The following is a 20626-nucleotide window of genomic DNA, read 5'->3' as shown; positions in this document are numbered from 1 at the left end:
AAGGCTGTCAGGAGTGAAGCACCAGACTTAACAATACTTCCATTTGAACTCATAAAGAGGAAATAGAAGCAACACCACGAGACACGACACACACAAGAACAAAACAAAAGCCTAACCATATCTTTAATCCTGGCCATGTTAGCCTGAAACGGTTCCTGAAAAGAAAAGTAGAAAAGAAAAAAAGTTTACCAATTATATTAAAATTACCCAACTTACATACTCTATTCATCACTATGTTGCTGGAACTACTTTTGAACATTTTACACTATAAATATTGTCAATTTAAGTCTGCATCATACAAATCTGGATTGCAGAAGAAAGTCATGATCAAAATTCATGACAAAATTTTCAGGCTTGTAAAATTGAGAGAAATAGGGATGTACTGTTGCACCATTGCAGGACCAGGCTGGACTGGCATCTGATACTGCCAACAGTAGCAGTAGCAGCATGGAGCAGGATTAGAAACAAAGCAAAATAACTGCCTGAATACATGTCTGACAAACCGTATCAATGAGAGCAGCCAGGCCTCTTCAGGCAAACAGCTTGCGATAAAACAAACACGACAAAGGCTGTGTGCGATGTAGCTGGCTATAGAAAACGGTCTCCTTCTTTACTGTCCCCCATATTAAAATTGCAGAAGGAGGCAGGCTTTCATTTGCTGAATTGGTACACACACATAGTAAAACTTACATCACCAGACAAGATCATGTCAACTTTACAGTACAATACACACGGTAAATATAAGATAACAAGACGGGCATGAAGATTTATCAGCAGGCCCAGTTTTAATTTCTTGTGGCATGTAGGGTTGGGGTCGGTCCTGGGGTGATCACTCATCACCACCGTGGTCATTTTTAAGATCTTCAACAAAGCTAAAATGTCGTTTGCCCCATTACGGCAAGTTTCACTTTCAGTGTTCTCTGTTTTCAGTCTGGCTTCAATTTTTGCTCTACTTTTTCAGCTTCATTTAGTTTTCCTTTCTTTTTCCTCTCACTCCATCTTTTTAATTAGCATAACTAATGTCCCCTCTTCCACTCCTCTTTAATGCTTCATGGTGGATCTTTTTTGCACACAGCTCTGTACCAAATGTTTTGTTGGATCCGTATCCTCAATATTCACCTACACGTACAACTGGAGGCAGAAAGATGGTTTTGCATGCAGCCAAACTCGTGCTATAGGTTTATCCAGTGACTAAGTGAATAAGACCAGTGTGTCACTGCTATGCATACATTCACTGAATAGCCACTTGTCAATCTAGAATGTGAAAACAGTGAAATATTAGCATTAGGTGCTGCAATTATAAGTGGTTGTTAAGCTTCAGACTATCTGTTCAAGGTGATAGTGGAAGCAGGAGTGATGATGAAATACAATCAGTGTGATCAGCGTTTCCTCCTTGAGCGAGCAGGACAACAGAAGGAGGATGATCCTTGATACTCCTCTGCAAAAATTGCAACACTTGTGGAGAGCTGACAGAGCTTGCAGACGGTTGATTGCATTAAACAGAGAAATGCTGAGCCATTGCCTGAAGGGCTCTATCTCAAGTCAATTACTACAGAGTGAGAGAGTCGCACCGATGCCCCCCAGATACTATCCCATGTTTCTGACTCCTCCACATCTAACACCATCACAAGCCCCTTCTATCATAGCAACGGCCTGCATCAGCAGGAAAAGCAAATGACTACTATAGCATGTCATACGACCTTAATCGTAGCATCCTAAACTCTAAAGTCCCTGGCATTAGGCATGTGATTTGCACAGAAACCCGACAAATGAGCCAAGCAAAGTCATTTTCCGTCACCATTTAATGGGCTGTCCTCTGCAGTAATTTTATCTGCTCTAATTATTGGGGAAACCATATGTGACATTGGGCCGTGTGTTTGTGTTTTTTTTTTATCAGCCTAATGTGACACAGCACATAATTTACTTCCGGGCGAAGATGCTTGCTCACTATTCAAAGTCGTTTGGCTACGCGTAGACACAAATACCCACAAATACAATGCATGTATCGACCTTGTCTTTGTAACTTCTGTAATCTGTGCATCAGGATTTCTTTATGAGCATGATTAAGGACACTCAGTTTTATTGTGCCTCACTGTGTCCTGTTGTTTGGAGATTAGTGTGTGAACCTTGTGACAATCTGTCGTGAGATTGGAAGATGAGATGTTGGCATATTTAATAGCTTTACGTACCTGTGGGCAGATAGTTGTGCAGACTGTGTTTAGACAACAGTGGTGTGTGTGTGTGCGTGTGAAGATTCAAACCATCTGCTAGTTATAGATGTGTCTTATGCGTGATCTAGTCACTTCAGGTTGTGTTAGATTATCTAGCAGTCAGTGTCAATTATACATTCTATGTAATCCCTCTTTAGAGCAAATGTTTATTTTGAGCTTCTGCTGCACTAGTTGATATTTTCAGTTTCTGTTTCCTAAAATAGTGCATAACTTAAATATGTACAGTGTCTTCTTTTCACTATAGACAAACTAACTTGTAATACAGTAAAACCCTACACACCATAATGATGATGCTAATGTGCAGTAATAGCAAAGTTTAGGATGGTTAGTGAGATTTCACAATTTAATCTTGCCTAGTATATCAAAAGGCTTATTCCTGGCTATAATAGTCAGAGGAAGCCAAATAACCATGTGTAACAACACCTTCAGCTCAGACAAAGGTGTGGAAATGTTTCATTCAAGCTTTTAATAAGATGCCTCCAGAAATAGTTTTTTTCCACTTGAACCCCCTCATCAAAAGTTGTTTTGTTAGCAAACCAGTTCTAGCAACTCACCCTTTTGTTGCTGCAACAGTAAATTGCAAAGCAGTGCCATGTTTTGATCTATTGAAATGTGACTGTCAGTACTGTAGTGTCCTTTTTCTAACAAACTGTCGGGTTAACATATCTGTAGATGCGGAGATTTGTGTGGCAGATTATGAGGAATACATGTTAAACCATGATCATTCTTTGCCTCCAGCAGTGGAGTCTACTGCACACTGAGCCAGTGCCTCGTTCCTCAGCTGATGAAACAGGCATATAAAAGCTAACACAGTAGTGTCTCATCATGTGTCATGGAGTGCCAAGAATATGCAGGCTTTCATTCCAACCAAATTCCCCGTCGGCTAATTTCTGTAATAAAGCACACCTTCAGTTGGTGAGGGGAGAGCTAATTATGTGGAAAGCTTGTCAAACAGAATGTTAGGTGACACAAAAAATGAAGAAAAATGTCATTGAAGCTCCATAACCAGCAACACAAATTAGTGCACATTGACTGCTCACTATTTTAGATCTAAAAAGGCAGAGCTGATGAAGTCATCAATTCATGAGAAACCCTCCATCAGATGGCTGAGGACTGTATTAGCACTTACCGAGCTACGTCTCTCTTTCCTAAAAGTTCTCTAAATAAAACCTTATTTAAAATAACATGTATATGTGGTAAAAAAATGAAAACGTATGTGCACTTTGATCACTTTTCCAGTAGCTTATTGTAACAGGGAGTGTGATTGGAGTGCCATGTCTCCTTCTGTGACCCCATTCTTTTTTTTATCTATCATGACAACTGCATGCTCAGCACAGCCCCCAAGAAAGCAGCCCAGGCTGTGCCATTAGGATGAGGCATCAAAAGGGGGAAAAAAATGTAAAGGGGGGGGGGGGGGGGGGGGAGAAAAAAAAACTCCACTCTGCTCCAGTATAACGCTACAAATTATCCCCACCGACTGAAAAGTTCTGTGGCAGCAATATGCATTTGTGTCAATCACTCAGAGGACCAAATGTCAAGTTATAAAAAAACTGGAGAGGCTGTGCTGATTGTGTCAAACATTAGAAGCAGAAAATAGATTTATGGCACAGTCTGTTGCAGTGAAAAAATAGGTTTTACGTGTCATGTCTGTGGGTCATAGAAGTGTTCCAGCACTGGCTATGTGGTAAGAGCAACCGAACAACATTGGCTACTATTCACTACTAGTTTCATCTAAGGTTCAAAGTTCCCAAACAAAAAAAACCGAAGCCAGGACACCATGTCGTTTTCCTTAGTTTTTGGACATTGTCACACTTCACATAAAATTGCACCAGCAATAGATTTATTTGTTTAGCTCTACATTAAGTCATTTAATTCACAGTACACAATAAAAATGTGATATTACGTGCCGAAAGCACAAATTCTCTAGTTGCATTGTAATTTCTTACACCCGAAATATCAATGCACGTTGGTGTTTCCCATCTGTCTTTCTAAACACCACACGTTCTGCAAATCGAATCAAAGCTGTCCTTAAATAATCTCTAAAAGCACCGGTTTAATAATCTAAAAGTACACGTTTAAAGCAAATCAATTTCATATTTAGCAGCATCTCAAAGCACAGTACAGTAACATATGGGAATAAGAAATCAGTGCATTTGCTTCCTTCAGCGCAGGATTGAGCGAGATTTTTTGAAGCCCGTGCGGCAGCTATATTATTCAACAGCAACACTTACATACATCCAGCCCGCTACAACATGCTTTAACTTTCCTCTTTGCTCCTGTGTTTCTGTTCCGCTGCCATCTTGCCCCTCTAATTGTTTCCGCTTCCGTTATAAATCATAGAAATCACGGTAAATTTAAGTGCAGAGGGTGTGTTAAGAAACTAACACCTTTTTGTTTATGTGACTTTACCATAGCTTCATATAAAAGCAGCTTGTTTATACCTCTGCCAATAAAACCACAATGCTTAAATGGAGTGAAGCACCAGAGCTACATTGTGCTGAAATGCTCAGTACCCACGGGGATTTCTACTTTCCTCCCTTGAAGTAAATTTACTCACCATCTTATATCTTCCATACAACACACAGTCAGCCCAGATTATTGATAAATTACAACCTGTGAGCTCTGATTTATCAGATTTTATTCCTAATATAAAAAATGTCAGCCTTAGGCAAATCCATTTTAAATAATGCACACTCACTTTTTAATCAGTGCGCCTCTAATGTGCAGAGTAGGTGTACTGATGCCATCTTTTCTGGAGAGAATGAGCCAACGCTGACTTTAGGATAAGACTTGAACATATGCTGCCATCATAAATCAGGGCCAGTGTCTTTGGGAGTTTACCTGTGTTTCTCCTCTTACCGTTCCGCCGCACTGTCCTTGTTCCATTTGGCTGTTAATGAATAATAAAAGCTCTCTTTATAGTCTTTATAGAGTACTGCAGGCTGCGTGAACGAAGGAACTTTCTATCTTTGTTTCCAAAGTGCAATCTGCCCCCATCGCTCCTCCAGTGTAAAATAGGGAATTTCTGGGGAACATTTGTAACAAGGTTTTCTAATCAAAAGACAGAACAATTTCACGAGCCAAGAAAAGAATTACCAAAGAGTCGACAAGCTCCTTTTTGAAAAACGACGTGTCCGTAATTGATTTGGTTGTACAGTGACAAACCCAAAGTGCAGGTGTGGCGTGTCCGTGGTTTTTTTTTTTTTTTATAGTACGAAACAGTTTCAAATAGGAATCACTCACCCTTATTTCCATGCCCTCTCTTTTCCCATCCCATGCCCAGCTGCGCTTGGTGAAGTAGTTGACTGTGGCAAACTCAATCAAGGCAGAGAAGACAAAGGCATAGCACACGGCCATGAACCAATCCATAGCAGTGGCATAGGCCACCTTAGGAAGGGAGTTTCTAGCACTGATGCTCAGAGTGGTCATGGTTAGGACAGTGGTGACCCCTGAAGATGAAATAAACAAACAAACAAAAAAATCAATTTATATATTTTTAAAATTTATTTTCTTACAATGAAGTTGTAGCAATTCTGATGACATTTAGAGCCCCCTTCAAAAGTATTGGAACGGCAAAGTAAATGAATTTAAATTTGGATTTAAAAGGCTTAAAAGTGATGTACAACGTAGGCAAAAATCTCAGTCGGGGAGCAAACATTAAATTCATTTGTGTTTTTCGTACACTGAAGTCATTTGAGTTTGAGATCAAAAGATCGATATCAGTTATAAATATCTATAACAGGTCATATACACTATAACACATTTATCTAGTATTGGAACACAGTTTTATAATAAACAATACGTAACATTTAGTTGTAAATCCACTGTTTGCAGTAACTGCATCTTGCCTAAATAAAATTGTTGTTTTTTTCGTTCGATGTGCTTTTTCAGGCTTTCTTGCCTCCTCTAGTTGTTTTTAGTTTCAGAGTGGTCCTTTCTTTAATCTCTTTTTTAGCAGTTAAATGCTTGTTTAAATGGTTCAAGGCCTCTTGTGTGACATGACCACAAAACCCTTAACTTCTATTCCTCTCACGAAGTCCTTTGTTGAGTTGGCAGCAAGCTTGGATCTTTTTCTTGGTACACAATGAAGCTCGGACAAATTCATTTTGATGAAGTTCTCAGTAAATTTGCAGACAAAATGTTTGTGCACAGCCCTGAATTTATTCTGCTGCTACCATCACGAGTGATATCATTGATAACAAGACATGACACTACTTCTACTATGCTTCGCAGATGAGCTCCTATGTTTGGATCGTGAGCAGATTCCTTCTGCCTCCAAACTTCTTGGCCTTTCCATCACTTTGGTACAGGTTAATGTTGGTCTTATTAGTCCATAAACTTTGTTTCAGAACTTTTGTGACCTATCTTTGTAATTCCATTGCAAATCCCAACATGGATTCACGAATCTTACTGCTGATGATGTGTTTGCATCTTGTAGTATGGTCTTTGTATTACTGCTCAAAAGGATTTATATTAAGGTGACTCCTTCACCTCTGCTCTGTTTAGGTTGTTCGTGATTTTGCTTGTTTTGTTTCGAGGTTTTTCCTCACAGCTCCCACAATGGTTTAGTCATTACCTGTTGTTTCCTATGCTGATGTGTCGTGTGTATGTGTACAAATACAGGCTAAATCCAGGAGTCATTTAGAACTATTTAGTGTTGGAAAATCAATCTCACATCACCCCCCCAAAGGTAACGAGAAACACTTTTACTTTTGGAAATGAGCCAACATGAGGGATCTGATAATGGTGTTTTGCTGTTTCATTTAGCTTAACTGGCAACAAATGCGGCTCAGACAATGGTGCCCAGGCAGCCACATTCAAGCAATCATTAGAGCTGTTCCAGCCTCTTCCAACTACACTTCAGACTGTAAAATAAATGTGTACTGAAGATTATGGCTGAGGAATTAAAATGACTGATAAAAAGATAAGTAGCTATTCACTTCAAGGATATCACTTAATTGCTTTCAGGTATTGAATTTTACATTACTTGACCATATTGAAATGTTTAAACTGTGTTACATTGTTATGCTATTTTAGGGTAGTAGTATTCTCAGTGGAAAAATATTTCTATTAAAATTGTTGTTGAATAACTTGTAATTTCCAATGAGAACATTCCTAATTCCAGGTATAAATCAGTTATAGGAGGCTGTTAAAGCCGATAACTCTTCATAAGCTATTTAGTTGAGTCTACGGGGAGCAGAAATAATAAATACAACATAAAATGCAAAGTTAGTATAAATAGCCTTATTTCAGATAATTGATGTGATGATAAGAACAAAAAATACAAGTTGTGAACACATCTTAGAACAGTGTCCTTCACAGTAAACCTTTCAATAGCTCCACTGAGAAAATGACACTGATTACAGCCTCACTCCTCGTGTGGGGAAAATTGGTCTCTACAGATGATTTCTTGTGTGACTGAAGTGACTTTCAGAGGATTCATATTTGCTCAACAACTCTTCGTGTTACATGTGATTCAAAGTCTGTTGAGCAGTGTCTGCTACCTCATGTACATCAGTATCAAATCAAAATGCTAATTAGCACAGGTTAGAGGCTCCTTTCATAGATCACGCAGCGCAACAGTTAAAAGAATCAAGAGAAGGGCAAACTGCATCTAATCTTTGAGTTTAGGGAGATCTAAGAAGACAATGTTTAGAACATGAGTGCTGGATGAACTAATTGGATCTATTCTTTTTCAGAGTACAAAGGGTTGGTAATATGTTCTGTCAGTGAGGCTAAGGAGAAAATGAAAAATATGAAATCAAATAAATATTGCTCTGCTTACTTAGAAAACATTATTTCTATTCATATAATATAGAAAAATAAAAATAAAATATTAAATGTTGTGTCTCCCTCTTTATTTTATTTATTTAAAGCTAATTTGTTTATTTGCTCTACTACTGTAATGGTGTGATCTGACCGTTGTTATAAATAAAGTATGCTAACATATTCCACAATGTAACAGAAAGATGTTCCCAAAACCGCAATGTAGTCGAGGCCTCCTGTAATACGGACACACTGGAAGCAGGACTGGAAGCAGTGCAGTAATATATATTTTTCTAAAACTCTTTAGACGCTCGCCTTTCTAACCAACAGTAATTGTATAATAACGACCTAATGCTCAGAGTGAGTGCAGCAGAGTGCAGGAACGTAGCAGAGCAGGAGGACGGAGCGGCAAGTGTGGCAGGGCGGCCTGCTTTGAAATGTCACGCTTTACAGGTTACATATTGTAGTTTAGACAGTCTTTAGTAACGTCAGTAGGATTGTACTTGTTTGGTGTGTCTGGTTTTATGGAAATTACATAGCACCTCAGACACGTGTGGCTCCTAAAGTTGATAAAGCAGAATACTATCCTCTTTCCGAGATGCAACATGTCATCATCTATCACCTGCCACGAATTTTCTGTTCTGTATTTTTTCCACTTTTACTTCTCCCTGATTTATTAGAAAAATAAATAAAAATAAAATACACATTCGTCCCCATGTGCACCTAAAATGTACCAAGCTATCTTTTGTACTCGACAGCATCGTGTTAATTAAGATTTGTCAAAGGGGAAACTTTATAAAAGTCTCCACTTGCTTTGCAGCCTGGCGAATCCTGTGAAGATGTAACAGATGTTGTTCTGCACATGCTCCAGTAAATTACCCAAACTGTTCAGTAAATACCTTTGTGCATGGTTTCTGGCACTCACCAAATACAGTGCGAGCTGGAACCGATTCTCTGTTTAGCCAGAAGGAGACCTGAGACAGTATGACAGTCATGATGCACGGCAGGTAGGTTTGAATCACAAAATAGCCAATTTTCCTTTTCAAATGGAAATATGTTGTCATCACTACATATTCTCCTGAGGGGGAGGACAGAAACACAGAGAGAGGAACACACAGGGTTATAATTATTGATACAGCTGAGCCTTGTTAGAAGCAACACAAGATAAATTATTCAAAGTTAGATTTATTAAAGTTAAAGAATGAACAAGTATGCTACATACTGTCAAAGTAGCTCATAGGCTTGTGTAATTAAGGGACATTAGAGCATTAACCTAACACCAAACACATCACGAGACTTTGCACTTTGTATAAAATAGTCATAGCTCCATGTCACTTATGTCTTTTTTGCCATGACAAAGGAACATTTAATCTATTCCTAAAGTACTAGAAGACTATTAATAATACAGTAAGCGTAAACCTTGAGTTAAGGTGGAAAGGCTGATGTAAAAGGAGGTGGGGCTCTGGATAATATGGCTGTATGACGCTCCCGTCAAAATGTCAACAACAAATGTTTGCTTAATGAGCTTAATATTAAATCTTCAATTAGTATAGTGTACTTAAAGGATTACTTCACCAAATTTTTAAATACCTTTTTATTTAGTCATGTTTGCTGAACAGTTTGCTGTGAAGGGCTTTTTTGCTTGATCCTCTGTGGAGGAGCAGTGGTACGGCCTTTTCAAAGCCACCATTCAGGGAAAGCCAAGCCTTCAATTCTCAAACTCTAGATTTAATGAGTAGTGTTTTTAAATACATACTTGAAATTTCCCTGCCTACATTCTTGATATGGAACATTTTCTTCAGCTCAGATTTTGTCACTGATTGCAGCAGTTATTTAGCTTTTGTGCCCTGCTGTAATCTGTGTTGCAACAGCATGAGAAAAACTGCTTTTCATTTCCTGAGCACATTATAACAAGAGCTGAATTGTCTGTATCCCTCAGTTCACTGTACTCCATTCAGTTTAATGTTTAAGAAAATAGATTCTCTATGATTCACAAGGTGAAATGCTTCAAGAAAGGAATAATTTTGACTCCACCTTGAATTTTGGGACTTGAAAACAGACTTCTGTTGGCCTACTTTCTTAAAATAACCTACGACTATACTTTATCCAACTAAAGCTGGTAACTGTTAGCTTCAAGTCTGACATTGGCGGAATTAAGATGTGATGTGATTGAGTGACGCAGGTTAAAATGTTCATCAACATGTTTTGATAAGGAGAACCTGAAATTAAATTAAACAAATACATAAACTGGCTCATTTATACGATTCTACCTCTGGTACATCTCTTCATATTATGCCTGTAAATATGTTGGGTAGTTTCCTGTAAATGGAGCCCAACAAATTCAGGCTGAATTCAAAATGACACTAGAGAAAAGTGCAGACTCTTACTTTATAAAAACCCACAGAGTGGGTGCTATGTAACATGTCAACAGAGCAGGAAGCAGGAAGCCAGTTGCATTTTACTACTCAGTTTATGCAGAAAAGCTAATAGGAGCTTACATTTCCAAAGGTAGGCCTTTGGTCTCATCACATGCTATCCTCAATCAAAACAAAGTCCGGTGTGTAGTTTGTTCTGACCATTATAACAAGACTAAATATGGCATAAAGTGTACCTGTGCTTGAGCTGATGGTTTCTTTACCAATAACATGTCCCAATAAGTCATACTGGTTCAGCCTAGAGCCATCCTCTGCCACAGCAACAGATCTCTCGTCTCCCTGGGTCCACAGGTAGATCACCTCATTGTTAGTGTAAGCATCTAAAATCAGAAATGCACATTTTGATTATGATTTCTACATGCTGTATATCTGATATATGGTAGGTTGTGATTTTTATATAGTTATATATGTTATAGTGCATTTTAGGTGCATTCTGAAATTTCAGCTGAAGATCGAATATGCCTAAGTTTTTGTGAGTAGTGTATCTCTAACTATGGAATAGATGGTCATAACTTGTTTTTAACATAAAATGAAAATTAATTCCATGTGAATTTGATAATTCTCAGACCAGCAGGTTAGTAATTTATTAGAGAGTCTGTGTAATTCGGCTCGACTTTATCAGGGAGAATCGTACTTCAAATGGATGATTGGCTACTTTTTTGCTAGTGGAAACACAGCATGATCGTTATTTCCCAGTATCATAATCCTGTGAGTGCAGTTTGAATCCTCGTAGGTTTATTCAGTACAGAAAAGGTGTTAACACATGCACAGATCCATCACTGGTGTTTGTCAGTGCAATTTTATCTTAAACAGTGTTTTGTTGTGACCATCTGGACTAACTTACAACTTCCGAACTTCAGAGGGCAGGCATGTGCATCCATTGGGAAATCTTCCAGGTGCATGGGGCACTCAGCATGAATGGTCAACCTGAGGGGACAGAAGGAAAGACAGTACTTACCAGTCAGACCACAGTACGGTTGAGGTAGACGTTATGAACACATTAAAAAATATGTCAGAAAAACATAACACGAAGTGCATTTTCATAGACTACCCGTGGTCTCAGGTGCTATGATAGTGTTCATCATACATGATGTAAGTGCTAAATGCATTGTTACACCTAATACAAAGGTTTGAAGAAATTATGTAGGGTTGTCCTCTATCTTGTCCCCTCCATACTTGCCCTGCTATGGTAACGAGTACCGCAGCTGACTGATAAAATCTCAGTAGAGCACCAGAGCATATTGCAGTAAATGGCCTAGCCACATAATCCACTCTGTAGGCAAATATAGAAATGGCATCTAATTGGTGAAATTAATCTAATTTGTAAACTCTGCTGACGTACTGACAGAAACAGACAGAAGAGATTGTGGATCAAATTTCTTTGATCAAAGACAACAAAGCGGTATTTGTTTTTGCAGTGACAAAATTTCACATAAAGTAAAAATGAAAGGCAAAGTCTTCAGCAGTGCTGATGGCACTGTGAGGCTGTCAGGCTGTTTCATGGCAGCCCATTGAAGAATTCAGTCTGGATCAAAGTGGTGGTATTGGCCACAAGCATTGCTATGAACCACACTATTTACACAGTAGAGAGTGTGGTAGTCCATGTTTGGTTGTCTTTTTTTTTTTTATATAACATATGTTCAAAAATCATTTCATTACTCTGCTTTAAAGCAATACTCCACCAATGTACAGCAATAAGGGTTAATTTGTGCATCACGGGGTCCAAATGTTGCAGTGCAGTTGCATTTGTGATTGGTAGTTCATAAGCTGTTCAGTCCACTTTGGGCATTTAATAAATAGAATCTTGCAAAATGTTTTGATCAACAATATATACCACTGGCTTTGAATGAGCTTTTAACTTTCCACAATTTAATACTCTTTCTATCAGGAAAACAGAATTTATCCAGTAACCACTCAGAGTTTAGGTTAAATCGAGGTGAACTGAGAGCGAGTGATAACACAGGGCTGCAGCGGCACAGGCAGATAATTCCAACTCTCCCAATTCAATATAATGAAGGCAGTCCTGCACAGCGGATGCCTTCACAGCACCTGTCAGTTCAGGTGCTGTAGATGTGCTGATTAGATGGATTTAAGCTGTTGTTTAGTGAGGAGCACCAATCCGGGCAGGTGCTATGGTAATGCACTTCCCTATTAAGTTACTATTAGGGATTTATATTCCAAATAGATTTTATCTGAGCTGAGAATAATTTAACTGTCCTTCCTTTACAGTTTACCTGACAATTACCTCTTACAATACAAGCGAATTTTCATTTAAAGCCCATCAACTAAACAGCTAATGCTTTATTATATAGGTATGGAAACCAATGGAATAAAATATATAAATAAACACATTCCACACTAGCCTTAAGACTTTTTTTATGGCACAACTGCAACAGTAAATAAATAATTTGTAGTTTTTATACCATGAATAAACCAACTTTAATTAGCATCTGTGCAATACAACATAAAAGATATTGTAGTGACTCCATAAAATTTGTTGTATTTGGAAGCAGCAAATGAGATAGAAATGCAGCCCTAACCTTTATCATCTAATCTGTTTGTCACCTTCTAAAACATATCTCTGTTTGTTTAGTCCAATATACTTTGTAATACTGTGTCACTATTTTATTTTTACTGCTGAAAAACAATACCGACGCTTGTGGATGAGCATAAAAAAACATGATTATAAAAAAAACAAGATAAAGTATTTATTTACTCCGGTCCTGTAGATAATAGTTTTCACTGACTTGACTGTTTATGTTCTACTTAAGGCACGACACACAATTCCTTGATCAAAAGAATCTCATACTGTCTGCCTGTCTGTGTGAAACTACAGACACAAAGTCTACAGTTACAAGAGATTCAGACATGATTTCAGAAATGATCCAGGTAGCTCCTGCTTCAGCTCCCTTCAACTTTCATTTGAATGCCTTAAGGTTCTGACATTGACCTTTGTGGTGTATATAAAAAGTCGACAACCTGTTAAAATTCGGTACTGACAATTATGTGCTGCTCAGGATAATTTGTAATAATTGTGGTGAGCCCTTTTCATGCAGCGCTATCATGAGGTCTAAATTTCAGTTTGTCCATTTATTGATTACAGTCCATTTTCCAAATTACTAATGACATTTGTAGAGGTTGAAATTATGTTTCAATTGCGAACTGTTTGCAACAGGTGATTGCTTTGACGTTTTTGAAAAAATTATTTAACCAGGCATTTATTTACTTTTTATAAGAACTGAGTTGATAGTCAACAGTGAGGACAACACCCCCATAACTAAAAGCTACTGATTTAATTAGACCATTTGCAAGCGTCGCACGGCAACTAATAAGGTGGTGAAAGTTGAAAACCTTATACGCACTTAAAACATCAGCATGTTAGTGCTGTTTTTTCTTTTTTTTCCTTTAGAAAGTGGCTCACCTCATCGTGTAAAGAAGCGTGCCGTTGTCGACAAGTCTGAGCAGTTTGTTAGGAGTCGTCATGTTGTGGGCCACAGATTTTTTTCCATTGTGAAAAAACGTATCAGGAGTCCAGATCTTGCTGGCCAGGAGATTGTTAAGGGGTAAAACTTGCATGGGCCCGTCAAACTTGAGCCTTTCGTCCCTCCAACTCTGACGGAAGAAGACATCAATGGTGTACTCCTAAAGGAGAAGAGATTGGGAAGGATTAGTTGGCAAGATAACGGTTTACGGTGTTGGGACATGGCAGAGGTTACATACAGGTAATCAATCTGACTGTAAGTTTACCCTTTAACAGACCCTTTTCATGGCAGACATGTTGACTTGTCAATGCAGGAAAAGGATACTCAATGTATCAAAGCTTGTTCTCTGTAAGACATAGTAAATAACTATATTGCGAACATTCAGTAAAAATTGTCACTTGAGGTTAGATTTGTTCTTTAGGTCCTCTACTTCTCCCAGACTCCTGCTCTCTGTCTGCTCCACAAATTCTGGGAGTGCTTACTTTTACAACCCCATATCAGGACCTATCCCGTTAACACAGTGCCACTATCAATCCTCCCCCCATTCGTGTTACATAAGATTTAGAACAAACAAAGCCTAAAAAAATGAAACACTAAATTGTAAGTAGTTAGATACAGTATAAGCCCTTAGGTGAGACCGAAGTCATTGCTGACAGCACTGTGTATGGTTCTCTGACAGCATTTGATTTGGAACCGACTTTCGATTCCCATCCCCTAGCTGTCATCACATAAAGTGCTTACAAAAATAAATAAATCAGCTCTACCTTTACTAACAGCGATAGTTAAAATGTATTTTTACTATTTACTCTGCGTGGTTCGACCTAATTACCACAATCAGTATTGTTTCAAAAACACTCTGTTGTTAATAGAGTACTACTTTTGTACTTTAATAAAAATGAAGATAACCTGCTTAGTAGGTTTACATGAGTAACAGATTTTAAGTGGTACTTTTACTGGAGATTTTTTTTAAAGGAGTATTAAACTTGTGTTCCTCCACCACCTCTGCACACAGTCATGTTTTGCTGTGTAGATGCAGACTGAGTGGCCATGCTGACGTTATTGCTGTGGCTGATCAATGTATGTGGCAGGGACTATTAGAATTATCATAGTGGTGTGATTGTATCCATTAAAGGGGTATACACTGAGAATTTGGGAAATTCTTTACAACAGATTACAAAATATTAAGATGTATATTGTGTGTTGTGATAAAAAGTGTCTAAAAAATATTGCTAAATTATTCTCCCGGCCCCAGTTCACTCTGTCATTGCTTTCATTTAGTGTGTGTCATAAAAAAAAAACCACCTGTCCAATGTAAACTGGCCAGCATATATATCCTTTATTCAACAGCATACATGTGCAGACAGATAAAACACGTCCACTATACCAGTTATTATAGAAAATTCTTTGTAAAGTGATCTGTTCCTGCTTCGTGTACTTTAGTTTCTACTCAATTAACAATGTTCTGCTTGTTGTTCAAACGTGAACAGTAAGCACACGTTCAAGCCTTGGACTCAGTAAGAAGCCTTTGTAATCTGTTTCATGTTTTATTGATATGCAAAAAAGCCTTTCTGTGTTGTCACCAACATGTAAAAAAAAAAAAAAAAATAATAAAATTAATGCAGGAAGAAGCAAGTCAAAAGGAATTTATTTTACATGATCCATTCAATAGGATGTGGTGTCCTAGCAACAGCCTTCCCTTTCTCCTCTGTGTCAGAGTTAGATGGAAGTAAGCTGTCTATATCTCATGCAACAGCACACATTATTGGGAATCAATAGAAGCACTGCATATGTGTTTCTGCCTGATTCTCTACGTGCATTTGCTCACGCGGTTTAAGGGCTTACGAACTGTGCTCGCCAGTCAACTGTAACTGGCTGCTTCATGAATGAAAAACTGATGAAGTTATTTGTCAGCAGCTTTAACAACTGGAAGTCATTGGCCTCAGCAGGAGTGTTGGAAAGGTGTGCAGGACTCAGCTAAACAGCGCAGGTTGGGCATCTGTTAATTGATGTGATTCGACCTCTAAACCATTGCACGGCATCTGTCCTCACAGTACTGCTCTCGATAAAGCCCACCGAGAGCTTCACAGGGCCTTAAAAACAGGTGTGACAAACAGGTGTCCCTCAAGTATGTTTTGTTTTTTGTGGATAGATTTACACATCTAATAAACAACTGGAATTAACATGTAATTTATCTACTTTAATGCTAATTTTATCAGACTAAGTTTAGTTATAAATTGATGCCCAGTGCAGATGACAGACATCTTCCCACATATAGACACTAGCGGAGACTAGAAAACACACTATACTTTGGCGGCTTTTTATTACCGTCTATCATCAGATGAAATATTTTGGCAGCACTCCCAAGACATTTTGCTCTACCCAGGCACAAAAGGACCAGTGGCACAGTTACACTCATGCACTTTTCTTTATGAGATGACAAACCGCAATCAACGTAAAAATATTATGATGAATGTATAAAAAAAAGACATTTAAGACCCAGCTGGGTGACCCATCATTTGTTTGTTTCCTTTTTGACATGTATTCTTCTGTTAAAATAGGGAAGTCATTTGAAGATTGAAATTCAGGGATGTGGAAAAGCATGGTTAATCTCAACACAAGGCCAAGTGGAACAATCAGTTCAAACACCAGCTGGTGTTCCCTTCAGGGACTGAGTGATTGATTTCTCCTAGACAGAGGAGACAGAGCGGAGCTGCTGGCCAACAGTAGACTTCAAATGTCTTTGTTTTTTATAGCTGTGGGGATCACGAATGGCTTCACTGTAGCAAACAACTGTGATTTAATGGCGTTTTAAAGCCCATACTTGGCTCCTGAATGACAGTGTTATAAAATGATTCATGAATACACAATTACTCTATATCTATTGCAGTATAAATGCAACCAAGATTATAGAGACACAGTATAAGTTGGAGTAAGACAACCAAGTCATGTGTGCAGCAGATATTTCTCTGTGCCATTGTGAAAACCACACCACAGTTAAAGGACAGTCAGTGCTGGATTTACATTCATCAGGTGCACACAAACACAACTTTACATGAATGCTAATGCTGCTCTGTGACTCCTGGATGCGTAAATAAGCAACTGTTTGCGAACGTGTTTTCCATATGAAATTTATGAGTCATTTTCACCATTCACTGTATCACAGCTAAAGAAGTTTAATGAGGCAAATGTTGTTTTTTAATGCATGTAAATAACCAAAACCAAAAAAAAATATATATATATATAAAGACTAATAAAGAACAAGCATGTCAGGCATTCAAAGTCATATCCTTTTCTTATCCTGTATGTCAGTTTCTGTCTCAGTGGGAGAGAAATAGAGAACCAGCCATTAGCAGAACTGAAGTTGTCCAAAAATGATAAGAATAAAAGTAAATGAGGACGATGGTAGCAACGGCTGATAAAGTGGCAGTTAAGGTAGGATGTACAGTAGACTCAGCTAAATGAGTCTAGACGGTAAAAATGACAGTGTCTAGTTCTCTGATAATGGCAGGAAGGCCATGTCTTAATACCTGATAGAATATTAATGGAACTTGTTATCTTCTGTTAATGAGTTCATTAAATTCTAAACATCTCGTTATATCACATTTTAGGTTTCGGTCATTTGACTTTATTTAACAGAGGTGGATCGGATTTTGTGCTTTTACAGGACGTTTTACTATGTAATTTGTGGAATTGTCTGGTTAATGCAAGTACAAAGTTGATATTTTAAAACAATGACTTCTCTTTTTACCGATACTGTATATTACAAAAAAAATGCTTTATCTCTAAAGGCACTGGTCCAGAGAAGTTAATAATTCCAATGTAAACATTTTCACATGCAGTAGTAAACAATTGTCCAATGCTTGTACTTGGCTAAAATCTGACATACACAGTTTGTTTATCTACATTCGCTGACTGATTTGACAGGTTTGATTTAGTGCCCCTCACAAGATCTTATAATATGCAAGAGCTGTTTCCCCAATTTACTGTGCAGAAATGTGTGTGATATATTTTAGGACGCCTTGCTTTTGACAGTACACAGCAGACCAGATATAACATTCTGATTAGCTGGTGTGATAATGATACATACCAGTTCCTGGAGGCAGCGTATCAATTTGACCGGCCTCTTGTGAACCTCAGTCTGGGCATCGTAATGATTGGATTGATTAATGCCTTAATTACTGGTCTTTCTTGCTCTCCTGCTGTCAATTATTCTCTCTCGCTTTGCTTCTTGTGTGCTGTTCACCTTTCCCTGCCTGGAGTGTAACCTGTGTGAGACTTGCAATGGGTTGTGAATCCCATACCAACTCCAATTATCTTCAGCATGCACCGGCTTCTGCAGCTCCGAGGCATAAACATGTTTTAGCACTTCATTGTGCCACACTTCAGGCATTTATATTTTGTTCCACAAATTGAATCATCCTAGAATGCAGGACTAAACAAATAAATGTTATGTCATAGTGAATATGTTTACGTAATAAATTAAGTAAGTAAAAAGTAAAAACATCTTTCAAATATAAGTCAAATCAAAAAATGATGAAATGGGGAACTGAGAGAGAAAATACATTTTGAGCAAAAATAGAGGAAAACTGTCCATGTGCAACATATCTCCAAAAAATCTTTATATATACACATATATAATTTCTAAACTAAATGTACTGAGTTCTATGTTTCTGCACTGCACTGAAGTTAAAGGAGGTGGTCAGTGTGGATAGTAGCTGTAAAAAGCAAAGAACTTAATACCAAAGATCGAGGTCAAGCTTTCACTACCACTGAAACAATCGTTAGCGAACATTTGTGATTGGGTTAACTGAAAAATAAATAAAAATCTTGCGTCCTGGTTTAACCATACATAACCATACATTTGCACACTTAACTATCCAGTTTTTATACAACTGAATGAAAAGAGGCCCATCATAAATAATTTACTGGAATCAAGTAAATGTTTTGTTGTTAACTTAAAGTAAATATTAAATTTTAACCTAAAATGATAAGTGGAATCAATGAACTGCAGTAGTTCATTCAACTCATTAAATGATAAACAAAAACAAAATTAGCATATCTTGCCTTGTTCATATGCTGAAGGCAACAATCATGATAAGCTTTGAATCTCTTTACTTTATATTAACCTTAAAGTTGCTTCTTTTCATTATAAAAAGAATTAAACCAACCATACTAGTACTGAACTCAGACCTGAAAATCTGTCGGTAGTGACTGTCTTAGGGTTAAACAGTGGCATCTACCTAATATCCTGGGATATTTCCAGATAAGAGAATATATTTTCAAATAAATAAATAAATGAATAACATTGAATAGAACAGTGGTTTTGTTGAGGATATAAAACAGTGAAAAACAGTACTGAAAATGCAAACAGCAGTACTGAATAAAAATATTAGAGAGTGATATCTTGAGAATAGACAGCTGTTTCACACACAATCAACTTATGATTTTCTTAACTATTCTGTACATGTGTACTGTATTAAAATAACTGAAACAGGATTTTGCAGCTAGGAACACCCTACAACAATATCTATATGTAGGTTGAAGAAGACTGATCTTTGGGCCCCTATGTCTGTGACCAGAAGGCCTGTTCAATAATCCATCCATGCTCATACTGTGGAAGTAGTGTTAAGTAAAATAAATGTAACAGTCTTTAAAGGATACTGTTCTTATCTGACAGGAATCAAAGACATATAAAATCCAGTTTCTTCTCATGAAAGGTGCTTAACTGGGTTGTAAGTCTTTGAACAATGGCATTGTGATTTATGCAGAATCCAGGGGCTCACCTATAAACTTAAGTAATGCCGACCTCAATCTGTTCTGTGAGGAAGACCTTAAGCCCATTTTTGTGTTTGAATTTTCAGAATTTCAAGCATACAATAGTGTGTTGAAAATCTCAGATGTTTTAGAAATATTTACCCCCAGAGAATTTTCAACTGTGGAGAGATCACAGTGTCACACACATTTTTGTCAGAGCAAGCTTCAGCACAGTACCTGTGACAACCTAAATCGCTTCCCATTCCATCAGGACAGACCTGTCAAGCCATGAAACGGGTAAATGTGCCGTGACACTACATACATGTGAATAGCAGACTTTCGAGGAGGGAGGCTGGGAGGAAGACAGAAACAGAAAAATCAGCAAGAGCTTTCGAGAATGGGGTGGCTTGACAGAGAGAAACACATCCTATATTACAAGTTGGCATCAAGATTGCAAGCCACATTCATGGTCTGGCAGAAATTTGCAGTGATCTGACAGAGTGCTGAACAACATGTCTTCTTGACTTAACATTCATGTTTTGCTCCTATTATGCCTCACTTTTGTCCTGTTGTGATGGCAGGACACTAGAGGTTAAAAAAAAGGTCCTACAATTACTGAAAAAAAAAAAAACTTAATTTTTACAGTAGTTTTTTTAAATTATATTAAAAAACTCTGTAAAATTACAGATGTTTTTTGTAAATTAACAAACCAACTTTTAATTGAAGTATTATATAATACCAACATTTACAAATTACATTTATTTTATTTTTTGTACAGAAACATTACTGTATTATTTACACAGCATTTGTCCACTTTCTTAGAATAAAGTCTAAATAATGTTAAATTACAATCTTTATCTGTATTTTATTCAAAAGTTTATGTCCATACAATCAAGTTATATTTGTCTGTGTAATTTTACGGTAAATTTTACCTCCCGAAATATACATTTTCAGTATA

At 37.6% G+C, this 20626-nt stretch overlaps 1 protein-coding gene across 3 annotated transcripts in view; it reads right to left on the bottom strand.

The window, feature by feature from the left end:
• gabra3 (gamma-aminobutyric acid type A receptor subunit alpha3) overlaps window positions 1–20626 on the bottom strand; it is a 71783-nt gene that overhangs the window by 3997 nt on the left and 47160 nt on the right. For 2 of the 3 annotated variants that reach the window (XM_067494742.1, XM_067494744.1), the window contains 6 exons: window positions 13854–14074; window positions 11277–11359; window positions 10609–10752; window positions 8923–9075; window positions 5475–5680; window positions 117–155 (listed from right to left, as the gene is read on the bottom strand). In XM_067494742.1, coding sequence (XP_067350843.1) covers window positions 117–155; window positions 5475–5680; window positions 8923–9075; window positions 10609–10752; window positions 11277–11359; window positions 13854–14074 — 846 coding nt within the window. The remainder of the gene's footprint in view (window positions 1–116; window positions 156–5474; window positions 5681–8922; window positions 9076–10608; window positions 10753–11276; window positions 11360–13853; window positions 14075–20626) is intronic. The other variant, XM_067494743.1, reaches the window with a different exon arrangement.

Source organism: Channa argus, chromosome 24 (assembly GCF_033026475.1).
Source record: "Channa argus isolate prfri chromosome 24, Channa argus male v1.0, whole genome shotgun sequence".
In the NCBI taxonomy this organism is placed as follows: Eukaryota; Metazoa; Chordata; class Actinopteri; order Anabantiformes; family Channidae; genus Channa; species Channa argus.
This window is presented reverse-complemented; position numbering and strand designations above follow the sequence as displayed.